The sequence below is a fragment of the Pteropus medius genome, unplaced genomic scaffold (assembly GCF_902729225.1).
Source record: "Pteropus medius unplaced genomic scaffold, Ma_sr-lr_union100, whole genome shotgun sequence".
NCBI classification, from domain to species: domain Eukaryota; kingdom Metazoa; phylum Chordata; class Mammalia; order Chiroptera; family Pteropodidae; genus Pteropus; species Pteropus medius.
Genome location: NW_024355008.1, coordinates 10292686 through 10308013, shown reverse-complemented (window position 1 = coordinate 10308013; position 15328 = coordinate 10292686). Strand labels below are relative to the sequence as shown.

At 39.2% G+C, this 15328-nt stretch overlaps 1 protein-coding gene and 1 long non-coding RNA gene across 4 annotated transcripts in view; one reads left to right on the top strand and one right to left on the bottom strand.

The window, feature by feature from the left end:
* Window positions 1-15328, top strand: part of LOC120598188 (uncharacterized) — a 31447-nt gene that overhangs the window by 12483 nt on the left and 3636 nt on the right. The window lies entirely within an intron of this gene.
* The window catches only part of PLCXD2 (phosphatidylinositol specific phospholipase C X domain containing 2), a 46849-nt gene continuing 31636 nt past the window's right edge, over window positions 116-15328 (bottom strand). For all 3 annotated transcript variants that reach the window (XM_039857045.1, XM_039857046.1, XM_039857047.1), the window contains 2 exons: window positions 12155-12396; window positions 116-6731 (listed from right to left, as the gene is read on the bottom strand). In XM_039857045.1, coding sequence (XP_039712979.1) covers window positions 6572-6731; window positions 12155-12396 — 402 coding nt within the window. In that variant the 3' untranslated portion in view covers window positions 116-6571. The remainder of the gene's footprint in view (window positions 6732-12154; window positions 12397-15328) is intronic.

Genomic DNA, 15328 nt, shown 5'->3' with positions numbered 1-15328 from the left:
AGGCTGAAAGGGTCTTCATCCAATATAGTAATAATAAAGTATTTTGTTGATGTCAAGTCTATAACTTTTTAAAACAAAATTAAAAGTGGGCCAGTAATAAAACATGCATACAAAGTGCCTGCTGAAGTTTTATATTTATTATTAGGTTTAAGCTTATGTAGGTAGTTCAAATCAAATACAAGAAAAGACATCATGTCATGTCTATTGAACTTTTTCACAGTTAAAATGAGGTAATCTGGCTTTACAATGTTTTAGTTTCAATTAAGCAGTATAATCAGGTGGGGGAAAAATGCCAAGTGAAATGTATATGAATATAGGATAATTATGCCACAAAATACATTTCAGAGTATCAAGCAGCATATATGCAAAATTTTAATTCTAATCTTAGAATTGGTATAATTTATTATTATTTTTACTTAATTTAGCAAACAGCATGCACTGTAATATAAAACAAGCAAGAAGATAAAATATAATATCTAGTAGATTATTTTCAGATTCACTCATCATCTGAACTGACCAAGCCTTATTTTCACTATGACAATATCTGTACAGTAGTCCTCTCTTATCTGAGGTTTCACTTTCTTCAGTTTCAATAATCCACAGTCAACCACAGTTCAAAAATATTAAACGTAAAACCCGGAAAGACAACTCGTAAGTTTCAATATGAGCACCGTTCTGAGTAACGTGGTGAAATCTCCTCCATGCGGCTCCCTCCCTCCCAGGACATAGCTGATTCCAGCATACATACACGCTGTACCCGCTCCCCCGCCATTTAGTCACCTAGTAGCCATCTAGGTTATCAGATTGACTGTCACCATGTCCCAGTGCTTGTGCTCAAATAACTCTTATTTTTCTTAATAATGACCCAAAAGCACAACAGTAGCAATGCTGGCAATTTAGATATGCTAAAGAGAAGCTGTAAAGTGCTTCCTTTAAGTGAAAAGGTATGCATGTACAGGAAAAAAACACAATATGTATAGTGTTTGGTACTATCTGCGGTTTCAGGCATCCACTAGGGGTCTTAGAACATATCCCCCATTGATAAGGGGGGACTACTGTATTTTCTAACTGCTGATCAGTGAGATTAAGTATGAAAGTTGGCATATACACAACACATATATGCATACACAATACAACAATACATACACAATCTGTATGTAATACTTATCAACTGGGGTGTAGATTAAGTATAATAGCAGCAAAGTACCACTGTCTCTGGAATATGTACTAGTATTTATCATATTGATATTATAGATTCACAATTGAAGTGTTATTAGTGCTATAAACTAGTAACTTGTAAAACTGCAAATGTACAAAGCTACCAAAGGCCTATTCGACTTTTCAAAGTGCTGTGCTTCTTGTTGGGCTCAAAGCTTGTGAGCAAGCCCCTGCTATTTGAATAAGTAGTGGCCCCAAATTCTGGGCTCCCATCAGGTACAGTTCTAGTGATTGGGTGGGAGTGAGGAAAAGGGCAGAATAATGCATTTGAGAAGACTGAGAAGCAAAAACCACTGTGATAAGAGTGTGTTTGGGCATCATCAAATATATGTTCCTTTTATAAGTTTTGCCAGCATCCTGTGATTAATAATGATCAGCAGATGTTACAGGATGGCCAGGAAACAAGAGGAGAAAGTGGTATTCTATGTAGGAGATGAGAAGGAACGAGATCAAAAATGTCTCTAGACTATTAATAGGGTTGCCTCAATAAACTATGGAATTGAATTCCTAGTGATGAGAAGAAAAATATTTCACTCAAACTATGTGGCTTAGAAATGAATTTAAAAAGTCCTAAGACTAGAACATTATATCCACTGCAGGATACAAAGAGTTGTCTTAGAGTATTTTCAGTGTCTAAGATTGTGCTATTTCAATAACATCAGTAGCATTGTGTACTGTGTTCTCTGGGTGAGGACCAATTCAGCAGTACAGTGACTTGTCACTATTTCTAGTAAGAAATTGGGGAATCCAGAGGATAAAGAGATAGTGGATCCCTTGGGGGCAGTAAAAAGCTGTTCAGTATCACTTGGAATTAAGGGTAAAGTTTCCAGCTAATCAGCTGTCACCCAACCAGTTCACTCCGGTGTGTCTCAAGGCAACACTTATAAGTGACAAAGCCATGGTGGCAAATATCAGGAAGCAGTCTGAGCAGAGGGCCAAGCTGTTCTGGGAAGTTAGTGGAATTTAGAGGAACAACCATGTTCTGTATCATACAAATCAAACTTCCTGTTAATTTGGAGTCTGATGTTATCAATTTCTATTCGTTAGCTTGTGTCATAACATGACTATTTGGAGTGTGTTTGGGAAAGCCCATCTCTCAGGAGCGCACATATGGTTGGAAGATTTTTTTCAGCCTTCCTCATCCCGTTATATGCATCACTAAAGATGCCACTGTTGGACAAGTTCTGCCATCCCATACCACTTCTACTTGGAGAAATGAACCCAAGTAGCACTTCTGCACACATGCAACACATGGACAAATTACAACTGTAAAGCCCCTTAACATAAGGCATTTAGCCTTATCATTAGGGACTTGATATTTTGGGGAGCTAGTTAACCAAGATTTGTAAAACAGCATTAAGGTAGCAGATGGCATCTTTATTCCAGTTGAAAGAACCAACTCAGATTTAGCATAGGATCACTTCCTTGCTCAGTCATGGGATGGGAGTCTCATGGCTGTGCCCCGTTCATTAGCTCGTTCTGTTTCCCAGAATTTAACAGTAAAAATCTGCAGTCAGCCAATAAAGAACATTACAAAACTTCAACTGTGATATGAACTAATTCTGTCATATGGTCTGGATTTGTATAGCCCTTTTGCTTCCCAGGAAGACAGGCAGTTTCATTTCAGTTCTCATCTCTTCTGTTTCCCCACCTTTAGCTTTGCACTAAGCCTTCCAGCTGGGTTGGAATAACGTCTCTGGGGGAAGCACTTTCTTATGGTAAGATTCAGAAAAACAGAAACAGAAAATCCAGTCACACCACAAAATGTGTTTAATTCTAGAATGCTCCACCACATTATCTTCTTGAATAGAAACATAAACTTTGTGATGTGAATATGAGGTCATGAAAGAACTAAGATTCTTAAGAATGATCATTACCTGGGCTCAGATCATGTGCTTTCCTTTGAGTTTATATAAAATCTTGGTTTTGGACTGTGACTTAACTGTTCTCAAGAATTCAGAGGTCTGGACTCAGCACTAAGGAAAATAACTAAATTTAATAACTAAAGTCCAGTACAGCAAATATATAATATTTTCTTTGGCATGACCCATTTATATCTGCCATTAATTTAAAATTTAATCCTCAATAGTTTATTATTCTATCAATTCTATCTTGACCTCTCCAATCCTAAGAATATCTTCTGTACCCAAGAAACTACAGTAGTACCTCTAATAGGCTCCACGTTCAAGCCTTTAAACACTGCTCTAATCTAACCGAAACCTGTGATGATCCCCTTTGCCACAATGCCATGGAAATGTGGCCAGGTGGCAAATGATCCAGGGAGCGCATGAAAACTCAGTCAACTTTTCAGTGTAACTGTGGCCCCAAATCCTAATGCCCTCTTTGGCTCAAGTAAGTACATTTTTACATGATCTTGAGGTTAACTCTGAGCAAAGATGATAGCCTTGTTTGATCTGAAAGGTCCCCAGAATTTGTGAGAATAAGTGATATAGTTGAGTCACCCTTTTTATTGTTGGCAGTTGTAGACTGTGTCATGGAACTGAGGTCAATTTTGCCTGTCCCATCACTGACTCTCTTTGTTTGGCTTTAGGACAAGGAGCAGAACACACATATCCCTTGCAATATGTTGAACAACTTTTTCTTGGGGCAGGGATTCTGCCAATTCCAGGGTGTTTACCAATGGTGAACTGTAAATAATCCTCCTTCTATCTCCCAGAACTCCTGCAGAGAATTTCAAAATGCAAGCCGGACTGTCAACCCAAAGCAGCATGAAGGAGTGAGCATCTGCACTCACCACAGAGAGCAGGACTCCATGCATGCAACCTTGGTACCGTTTTCAGTGCTTTGTCTGTCATGATCAATGACCTATCATGCAAACACTGAGGTGCACTTAAATGGTACAACCCAAGTGCAACTATATATTTTAAAACTAAAGGAGAAAATCAAGTAAACATTTCACTGAACAGTCAGCAGCCCTTGGGTGTCACTGGCATCCTGTGTAGATGTCTGTCACACACCTGGCCTCATAGCACCGAGCACCTGGACAAAGCTGAGGCTCAAATAAAACAGAGAAGAGTAATTCCCCTCTTGCCTCCTTATCTCTTTGCCAAGTAATAAAGATTTGAAGAGGGGAACCCATCTAGTCCCTAGCAGTTGACCAAGAATTAAAAATAAGACCAAAATGAAACAATAACAACAAATAAAACCCTGAGGGTAAGCCAGGGATTTCAGAGCTTATCACTGGTTTAATATCAGAACTGAAGGAAAATTGGGAAAGTGAGAGCACTCACTTTCTTATTCCTTTCTAGAGAAGGCGCTAAATAATTTGAAAATAATTTGAAAATAAAATCCCAGAAACCCTTTTGGAGAGTGGTTCAAATGCAAGAAAATGAAAAGTTAAACCAGATTTTTCCAGAAGTGTTTGTGTTGTGACCTCCTCAATTGTGGAAGCAAAAGGCCAGGGCTTAAATTACTTTACAGAGTAAAGGCTGGAAGACCAAGAGTTGAGAGTGTGCATGTGCTTTTAGTATCTCCCTTAGGCTATCCCCCACTGCAGGTGACATGCACGTCCAGCTATGAACATCGAAAAATAGAAATGGGAAGCTGCTGGGAGGTGGTCCAAAGATCTTTATACATGCGCACATCTATCCAGGATTCCATGTTTATCTTTCTTCCTTAAGAATCCAGAAGCTGACACTTCCTTAGGGATTCTCACAGTTCTGAGGAGCATTCCCATGCCCCGTTTTCTTTCTAGCTCCTTTCTTTTCAACTCTCTTATAGAGGGTCTTCCTCAAGAACTGAAAGTTCTTTATGACCTATTTCATTTTCTGTCCCAGTGCGTGGCTTCTCAGATCTGGACCACACCCACACATGAACACCGACCCACACATGAACACCGTCCCCCACATGACTGGGAGAACCAGGATGTCTATAGCAGAGTCAGAGGTCACTCACAGTCCTGAGAGGCATGGTCCTGGTGCGGGAGGAAGACCATGGCAGCATCGGGCCTGCTGAGAAAAGTTCAGGAAGCTCCTTTGTGAGTGCTCTTGAGGTAAGGAGCACTGAAGATACTAAATCTATAAATAAATAAGTGAATAAATAAATAGAAACATAAGAGGGCTCTTCACAGATAGGCACCTCTTATAAATAATAATAATAAAAATCCCTTCTTGAGTTTCAAAGCCCTCATGCAGTGGAGATTATTAGTCTCTAAACAACCTGAAGAAAGGAGAACAATCAAGACACAAACTGAAAATGTTCCAACACTGGGCATTTCTCACTTGATGACATGCGAGTCATCCTAAATGTCCCCGAGGTAGTCTTGTTTTCAAGGAGTTACAGAATGGCTCCAAATCCACTTGGAGCATCCTCCTTAAATCCATTGCACTTTCCCATGCATCCTGTGTCTGCCTCCCTGGTGTCACGACAAGGTTCCTTCCATTAGCTTTGTGTCCCAGAGCATAGACCTGAGTTCCAGGAAGACAACGACAAGATGCAATTCCAAGATCTGGCTTGAAGATCCAACTCCAAAGAGGACTTTGCCAAAATGATGAAGGTGCTTACCTGGCAGCTATTTTGGGAAAAGCTACAGAATAATAAAAAAATCTGGCATGCAACAAACATGCATGTCTATTTCTTGTTGGGCCTCACACTGCAAAGAACTCTCATTATTGCTCCTTCCACTTTTAAGAAGGAGCCAAAATAAATAGAAAGGAATCAATGCTTTAAAACTGGGAAACACATTTCTGACACCAAGGGCAGTATGAACTGTTTACCTAAAAAACGAAGTCGATCAGTTACAAAGCACGAGCTATGCAACAGCTTGTGACTGAAATACCTTGGTGATAAATGTCTTACTCTCTCAGGGAAGAAGTGACATTCGACATGTCTAGGGAGAACTGGTGCTTGATCCTTTATCCCCTCAAAGCCCCAGATTGATGTTGAGCCACCCCGAAGGGCAGCACCTGCAATGAGCCATTCTTTTGACCCGGAATGCCTTTCTGGTTCAGTCTTCTCACTGACTCAAAAACAACATCCTGGAAGACAACAGGGAACTAGGTCAATTAGGGGAATACTCAGTACCCCAAAAGAACTTGGAGACCCCATTGCCATATTGCATTCAATATCATAAGCCACTGGGGAGATTCTAACCTCGATCACATGAAACATGCTTTTTTCCCCTGGGACTTAAGATTTTCAAAAGTCTCATTTGGGAAAAATGCAATTACAAGGTCTGTAATTTTGTCCAAATGGCTCTGAGGAGGTAAAAAAAAAAAAAACCCTCCTCCTCTTACTCACTTCACCATCATTGCCTAGGGACCATCATAACAGAAACTCTTCAGAACTCTAGCCTGGAGCAACAAATTCAACACTGAGTTAAATAAAAATTAAATCAGCATTTAGCCAAAGCTCTATCCTCCTGTAGGAGGTCATTCAATTCGATGACAGTTGTGGCAAAGTCCACCAGGTCCACGAAGTCAGATGTGATGATGTTGACACCCATGACTCCAGGCTTCTGAGTTTTTACCCAGTCCAGGATGGCAGGAAGATTCCTATACAGAGGAAGATGTTGGGGGAAGAGAGAGCAGAGGGCAGAGTTTAGAAGGACTCCTCCAGAAAGAGAAATAAAACATTTCTGTTAATGTCACAAAAAAATCTCAATAAAAGCATGAGCCCTCAGAAATTTGTCCATTTAAGCTTCATATCCCTTTTCAGGGATGAGGTGATATCTATCCCATTAGAAAATAGTACTTTTAGAGTTTTTATGCTGGAAGAAATTATTTGCCCCAAGCACCAAAGAGATTCATGTCAACAGGACCTTGAAAAACCTATATCAAGAGCCTAATTTTTAATAGGTTCTTTAATTTTTTTTATCATAAATCTTTTTATCATGGAAACTTTCAAACATATTATACTGAAGGAAAATTATAATAAGTATATCCACCCTCTAGATTCTACCACTAATATTTCACTATACTTGTTTATCACGCATCTATTCACCAATCTGTCACTCTATCCTCTCATCAATACATCTTATATTTTGACAAATTCCAACTGCAAATATTTATATACATCCCCTAAATACTCAGTATGCATATCATTAACTAGGGTTCCTTTTTATTTATGTCCATTAAAGTGCACAACTCTTAACTGTAACCTAGTTGGGTTTTGACAAATGTATGCACATAACCCATACTCCTATCAAGGTACAGAAAATTATCAGCACCCCAGGAAGTTCTTCATGCACTGTCCCCTTCAATCCCTGCCCCTATCTTCCCAGAGGCAACAGTTAAATTATTTTTTTTCTACCACAGATTAAATTTGCCTGTTCTAGAGCTTCATATAAGCCATGCAATATGTAATCTTGTGTGTGAGGTTCTTTTACTTAGCATTTTGGTTTTGAAATTCACCCATGTTTTTGTATGTATCAGTACTTTGTTTTTTAATCAATGTATAATATTCCATTGTGTGAATATACTATAGTTTATCCATTTTCCAATTGATGGATAAGCAGGCGGTTTCCAGTTTTTGGTTATTATGAATAAAACTGTTATAGGCATTCTTATACAAGTCTTTTAGTGGACATTTATTTTAATTTCTCTTAGTTAAATACCAAGGAGTGAAACTGCTTTATTATATGGTAGGTTTACATTTAGTTTTGTAAGAAACTTCCAGATCTTTTTCCTAAGAGGTCGTTCCATTACATCTTCCCATCGACCAAGTATGAGTTCTGGTTGTTTCACATCCTATCCAAAATTTGGTGCTATCAGTCTTTTTAATTTTAGCCATTCTAGTGGATGTGTAAAGATATCTCATAGTGTTTTAATTTGTGTTTTTCTGATGACCAACGATGTTGAGCAGTTTGTCATGTACTTATTCGCCATTTGAATATCTTTTTTGAGAAGTATCTGTTCAATTTTTTTACCATTCTTTTTTTCCCTTTATTTTTCTTTTAATTGTTGAGCTGTAGAAGTTGTTTATATATTCTGGATGCTGGTCTTTTGTCAGATATAGTTTTGATATATCCCCACCTGAGACTGCCTATTAATTTTTTCACTTGCATATTTTGGTGAGCTGAATTTCTTAATTTTCACGAAGTCTAACTTACCAATTTTTTTTCTTTTATAGTATCTGTGACAGACTTAAGAAACTTTTGCCTATTTCCAAGTCACAAAGGTATTTTCCTCTTTTCATCTAAAAGTTTTATGGCTTCGCTTTTATGTTTAGATCTAAGATCCATCTCAAGTTAATATTTACCTATGGTGTGAAGTAGGGGGTCAAGGTTCACCCTTTCCACGTAGATATACAGTTATTCCAGCAGTATGTGTGGCTTCTTAATAGACCAATGCTTTCTCAGTTGTCCAATAAACACAGTCTGTCAGTCTCATTTTATAATTTGAGGGCTTTATATGTGATAGCCAGAACATTTTGTGCGTAGAAGCTCACGATTTAGTGACATAAACTACAATGACAATTTATGTGATACTTTCCATATTAGCACGGGGCAGGGGTAGAGAAGAGGGAGCTATGGAGTGTCCTCATAGTTTTACACCGTGGTTAAAATAGCTCACTAAATACTTGATAAGTTAAAAATGCTTTAAGAAAGATACAAACTAGGGCTTACATTTTAGTTAAAGGACTGAAGATTTTTTTTTAGGAAGAATTTATTCTAGGCCAAAATCGAAAATAAGCAAAGTTTATCTGAATGAGCCCCTTTCCCTTCCATTGGTACACTCTCCTGGGTTGTCATCTTCTCTTTTTCTTTTAGGAGGCTGACCTCCCTTCCTTGAGCACACATCCTGACTTCTTAGTCTTCTCTTACACAACTTATCAAGGCCTTGGTAGCATTTTCTCCCACTCCTCTTTCTTTTCCTCTTATCATGACAACTATAATCAGTCTTGGGTCCCTCCCCTCATTCAGTAGATTCTATAATAAGCTATGGGGTAAAACACATCTCATAAATCGATTTGCATTTTATATTAATAGCTGATTATGACTTAATAGACCACCATCACTGGGATACTTCCATTTTTAACTGGGACTCTCAAAGACATAATAATCTCAATTTGGCCTTAACTTATTCAGTTTTGCTGTGCCTCAGTCTCTCCCCTTGTAAAATGAGAATAATACCTACTCCATATAGATTTTTTCTGGGAATTAAATAAATACATGCAAAGTGCATAGAACATTGTTGGGGATACAGTAAGCACTACACATGTGTTTGGCATAAGAGAAGGAATCATCAACGGTGGAGTTTGGGGCTGGGGGTAAGAAACTTTCCTAAAGTGGTCAGTCACATCGTGCTGCCTAGGTGGCAAAATGCTGTGGCCTGAGAATGAAGGACCACAAATATAGTCTTCCCTTGGATGTAGAGACCTGGAATACACAGTGGTTCACATGAAGGCGACAGCAGTACTGACTCATTCAAGACTTCCTTTTAAAATTGCTAGTCACTGTTTAAGTATGAAATGCAGGTGCCATCTTCTGGTCATCATGGGGAAATGAGAATTAAAGGCTTGGTGGCAACTCCAAGCCGGAGCCAAACCTCGGGGGATCCCTGGAGCCTGAGCAGAGAAATGTGGGAAAGGCATGCACCTGCGCTCACCAGTGACAAAGAACTCTCTGTGTCAGCTTTGGGTTGCATGTGTCAACTTTCCCCAAGGCAAAGATCAAATAACCAGGATTACGCACGAAGAAAGGGAAATGTAGAACCTGCTGTGTGGAGGAGCCACTTTATTTTCTTAACTCCTGGCCTTTATTTACCAAGAGAGATCAGTGCAGAAGGTGAGCCAGATATTGCTGACAGATCCCAGGCACCACGTCCCCAGGGCTGCAGAGGAGCAGGTTAGGGACTTCCCTTTGGCTTTGAAGCCCACTCCACTGTGTTTCTGGGTTTCTTTAAGGATAGGGATGGCATGCCTATTTTGTGCCAGGTAATGTGGTAGACATTTTCATGTTAAGACTCTACAATCATATGTGGTATTATTAACCCCATTTAACTAGGGAGAAAATCTTAGCAAATTTATCAAAGGCCACTCCATTGTTAAGGGACTGCATTAGTTTGCTAGGGCTGCCATAAGAAAATGCCACAGACTGGGTGGCTTAAACAACAGAAATTTAGATTTCGGTACTAGTAAGAAAATTACATGCCAGTGGGGCAGAAAGGACAGGGCCCTGAAATATGCTATATCAAGTCTGTACTGAATACTGAAAAAGGCAATAGTCCAACAATCAGAAGTCCAGAGTTGAGATTTATTATTGACTCTTACTAGCTGTGTGGGTCTGGATCACTGAACCTTACTGAGCCCCATCTGAAATGGGGTTGGTAATGTGCTCTAGACAATGTGCTCTCTTAGAGGGTGGTTTAATCTAAGAATAAAATGAAATCATCTGCAAGAGGGTACTGTATATTTAGAATATATTATACAGATATAACTTACCTTATTTTTAAATATGCCCTCTTATAAGTATAGCTCTCTGTCTAGCCTTTTATAACAGTGATTTTGATATTGTTTTATAGGAATTTACATGCTTATTTTTCCTGATAGACTTTAAGTTTTATGAGGGCAGATAGTTCGTTATTCATCTGCTATCTTTGTACCTATCTCCTCCTAGGTAATCAATCTTTGTTGAAGGAAGGAAGGAAAGAGGAAGGAAGGAAGGAAAGAAGGAAAGGAGGAGAATTGAGAGGAGGGAGGAAGAAAGAGAGGAAGGAAGGAAAGGAAGGAAGGAAGGAAAAGGAAGGAAGGAAAGGAAGGAAGGAAGGAAGGAAGGAAGGAAGGAAGGAAGGAAGGAAGGAAATCATCTATAGATTTACCAAAGGCATGAGGAAAATGCTAAGGATATCTGAACATCTTTTATAAAAAAAGAAAGTTCATAATGCTGGATCTTTCAGAGATATATCACTGGTTTATGAAATGCACTTTTCCAAGTTCAGCACAAGTAATTCAGCTAAGACTTAGTCGAGCCAAACAAAAAGGGGTTTCTGATTTTGTTTATGGCACCATCATCAGGAGCTCTCTCACCGAGAAAAAGACGTTCAGGTGCTCCTTGCTATCCAAACTTCTGCCAGGTGAACTCATGTTACCTGAAGTCATGCTGCCCAAAATCAGAGATGGACATGCTTTTGGATGAATCTTTCACTGTCTGAAATCTGGGGCTCACCATCTGGAACTCAGGAACTAAAGTGATTCTTGTAAATACCCCTGTTACTCGAGCATATTAGTTAGCTTCCTCAGCTTGGGGTGCAAGGGATGCTCTATTATCCAAATGTATTTATAACAGTTCCTTTATACATATATATATCCATGCACAGGCATACACACATACATGTACATATATACAAGGCATCCTTTTTCTTGACAACACCTATCATCAATTGGTGTCCAGGATAAACAACATCGTCTAATACAAAATTTCTGATGCTTCTCCTGCCTAATTGTAGTCAGGATTAATTCTACTCTGAGAAAGTATTTGAAGTTATGGCATGGTGGGTGGCATCCTAAGCTACTTCTTTGGACTCATTGTCACTGTGGAAGGGAGAAGGACACCCCATGTCTTTGAAGAGCCATCTCTCAATCCCCAGCACTTTTCGCAGCAGTCTCATTTAATGCTTATTAAGAAGCTACGAGTGCAGGGGCAAGAACACCATGGTACTCCATGCTGGAAGTGAACGGACTGGTGTTGGCTCAAAGTCCTTTGCTTTACTATCAACATTTAGAGAGTATTTATGGCATGATGTGTACATTTTAACAAAGTATTTAGAGATCCTTTGGCCATGGTTAATGCGAGCCGCCTCAAATGCATAGCTTTTTCAAATATATTTTGTTTTGCTGTTATTTTCAGTATGTGGCTTTACTGCTATTATTCAGAAGAGAAAAAAATGTGTGTGTGTGTGTGTGTGTGTGTGTGTGTGTGTGTGTGTGTGTGTGTGTGTGTTTAAAGCTTACTTGTGGGATGGAGGCAAATTCTTACCTGTGAACCAGAGTGTTCTTGAGGCCACCAACCAGGCCCCGGGCGATGGTCTTCGCTCTGGGTGTGAGAATTGCTTGAGAGACATGAAAGGCACCACGTGGGGCCCGCTCACTCAGAGTGGTCTCCAAAAAGAGGATTAGTTTGCACACACTTGTGGTGTTTGCCCAGGGCGCTGGGATCTTCTTTCCTGGCCACAGGAAAGGGTATTGCTTGTAGAAAGGACAGTGATAGAAAATAAGAACCTGAAACATTCAAAACAGAAAAAAGAGAGCAATTCATGAACGAGCTGAAGGTTAACTCCTTGGCTTTACACTGACTGCTAGGAGGAAAGGCAAACAAATATAAACATGGAAATTCAAGAGTTATATATATTTTTAGAAAAATCAAACAACAAAGATTTAAGCACTTGTATTTATCTGACTTGAAGATTCTTAACTTTATTTTTGTCATGAACAACTTTGAGAGTATGGCAAAATCCTGAACCCCTTCTCAGACTATGATTTAAATGAATGCATAAAATAAAATAGATAGGATCATAAAGGAAATCAATGAGATGGAAATAGAGCAATCAATATATTAAATGAATTTATAATAAATTAAAGTATATGCTTCATAAGTACATTAAATAAAAATATTTTATGGTAAGTCTAATAAGTTCTACGTTTTTGAATTAATAATGAGTATAGGTGATATTTCAAGATATCTGCAGTAACTGAAATGTGATATGGAAATATCTATGATTTCTACATGGACGAAGTCACAGGTAGGGTCCATATGGCTGAGGGTGACTGCCTGTACTCATAATTTACGGGTATATTAATTTTCAGTCAAAGGCTGATGAGAATATGTAGTTGGTTTTTTTTCCCATCAAAAATTCACAGACTTCTTAAATTCTTCCAACCCCAGGTGAAGAACCCCTGCAGCTTCAAGTTATGACTCAGATGCTCATGAAAATGACACTTAGCACTTGGAGTTGAGATGAACACATTGATCTAATTTGGGAGTACACATATTTTCCATCGTGCATGCTGACTCTGAATGAAATACCCCTTCCTAGGAGAGAGCAGGAACATACAACTCAAGGCAGGTAGCCTTTCAGGAGGCAATGTGTCTCCAGTGGGACCTCTCAGGATGGTGGCGATTTTGAAAATAATTAGCAAGCCACATCTACAGCATTAATTAGTTTCTGAGAGGCAGCCGAGGGATAGGGAATTGCTATTTTGATTGTCCCAATTCAGAGCTCTGCTGCTTAGGTTTCTATAAGTAATATGTTTTTCCCGCTCTGGGCACCAGTGATCTCTACCTGGAGGGATGCTCAGTGTGCATGTTTACACTCTGTGGACTGCAATTCTTGGATAGCTGGCCTGAGAGCATAATCCTCCAGGCACCCAAGAAGGAAGGCTCTGAATGTGTGTCTTGTTTCCAGTGTGTGTTTGTCTAGCTGTCAACTAAGGTGCCTGCCTAACATCTCTGGAAGGCCTAGAGCGCTGGGCTCGAAGCGCTGAACAGGCTAAGAATTGTTCTTGTTTTTAGTGGTTTTGAGTAATGTCTGACTGACTGCTAATGATGCCTGTGGTAAACACATGTGTTAATGAGGTTAATCACAGGCTCACTATAAGCAGATTGCCTGGGAGATTGGGGAGGATTTCCTGCTGGCGGTATAATTGGCTGGTTTGGAAGGTTGGGTCTCCTGCGTCCAGAAGTAAGGAAAGCCAGCCTGTGAAATGGACTGTGGGAGAGGCTGGAGGTTGTGTGATCCTTGACAGAGCTCATCCGACCAGTTCCCATGCTGCCTGGCCCCTGGGCAGAGTGGCAGGGGATGCGAAGACAGTGCTATTCTTTACTCTGTGTTGGAAAAAGATGCAAAAAGTACAAATTATGCGAAAGGGGTTTTATGTCTTTCTTCAAGAGCCTTCTTGAGCAATCTGATCCTAAAGGTTACATGGAGAATTTCTGTTCACAGTAGGAGGTTGGCTTAGGAAACCAACTCTTATTCTACAGAATTTTAGGGGCAGTAAATCTTGCCCAGGGCCTGTGCTTTGCATCTGCCTGCCCATCTCACCTTTCTGTATTTTTCTCTGAAATACTCTCCCCTCCAGCTCAGCAATTTATGTTCAGTTTTTCTGTAGAGACTCAAATTTAAAAACTCACTTCCTTTGAGAATTATTCCTTCATTCATCCCCTCTTATTCTGATTGGTCCTTTCCTGGAGGCCCCTGGAATGTAGATTTATACTATGTACTATTTTTCAATTGGCTGGTTAAAAAACCCCTTTCATCATATAGTATATTTGAGGCAGTTTTATGTTGTAATTGCACATCAGTTGCTTTATATTTTACTAGTGTTATATGCTCATACCTTCTCAGTAAGATTCTAAATACTGCCAATCTGTAGATTACATTTTCTAATTCATTGTACCCTGAAAACCCAAGGCCACTAATATACAAATATATACCTGTGATCTGTGATGTAACTGCATATTGAGTACATGAAATGTGACTGAACGGTGGTACATTTATTGCTATTAAATTGTACTCTGGGGGTTACATGTAAGGCAGCTCATGACATAATGAGTATTTGAAGGCTAACCACCAGTATGGTACTGTCTCAGCAGGGAGATGATGACTGATGACTCTGTTTGAGATCTTTGTTTTGCTTTTAAAAAGAGACCTGGCAGGAAAAACTTCAGGAAAGGGGAAAGGGGAGATCCTAGAATTCAAATTGATGACACTCTACCTTTTTCTGATGTGTCATCACAGTCTCTTTTCTTATAATGTTAGACGTATTTGTATTTGGATGGCACAGATTAGCCCGCACTTAAAACCTTTGATAGGTCATTACTAGAAATTCACTGTCTACACCATTCATTATTCCTGAAGATAACTGCTACTCCAGAGTTCAAAACAATTTAGTATGCAGTATAGAAGCTCATCCAGAATACTACCTGTGTACAAAGTAATAAAATTTTATTTATAAAAGATATCTGTTTATAAATTTAGCTGTACTCAAATCTAACCTTACCTGAACGCCAGGACTCAAAAGCCCTCTTACAGATCTTCCTCCCTTTCTCCTATTCTGCTAACTCTCTAGACCCTCTGATAATAGGGGCTCATGAATAAAAAGAGGGTGTTTTTATTAGCATAATCTATGAAACTAGTCGTGAAAATCAACAAGA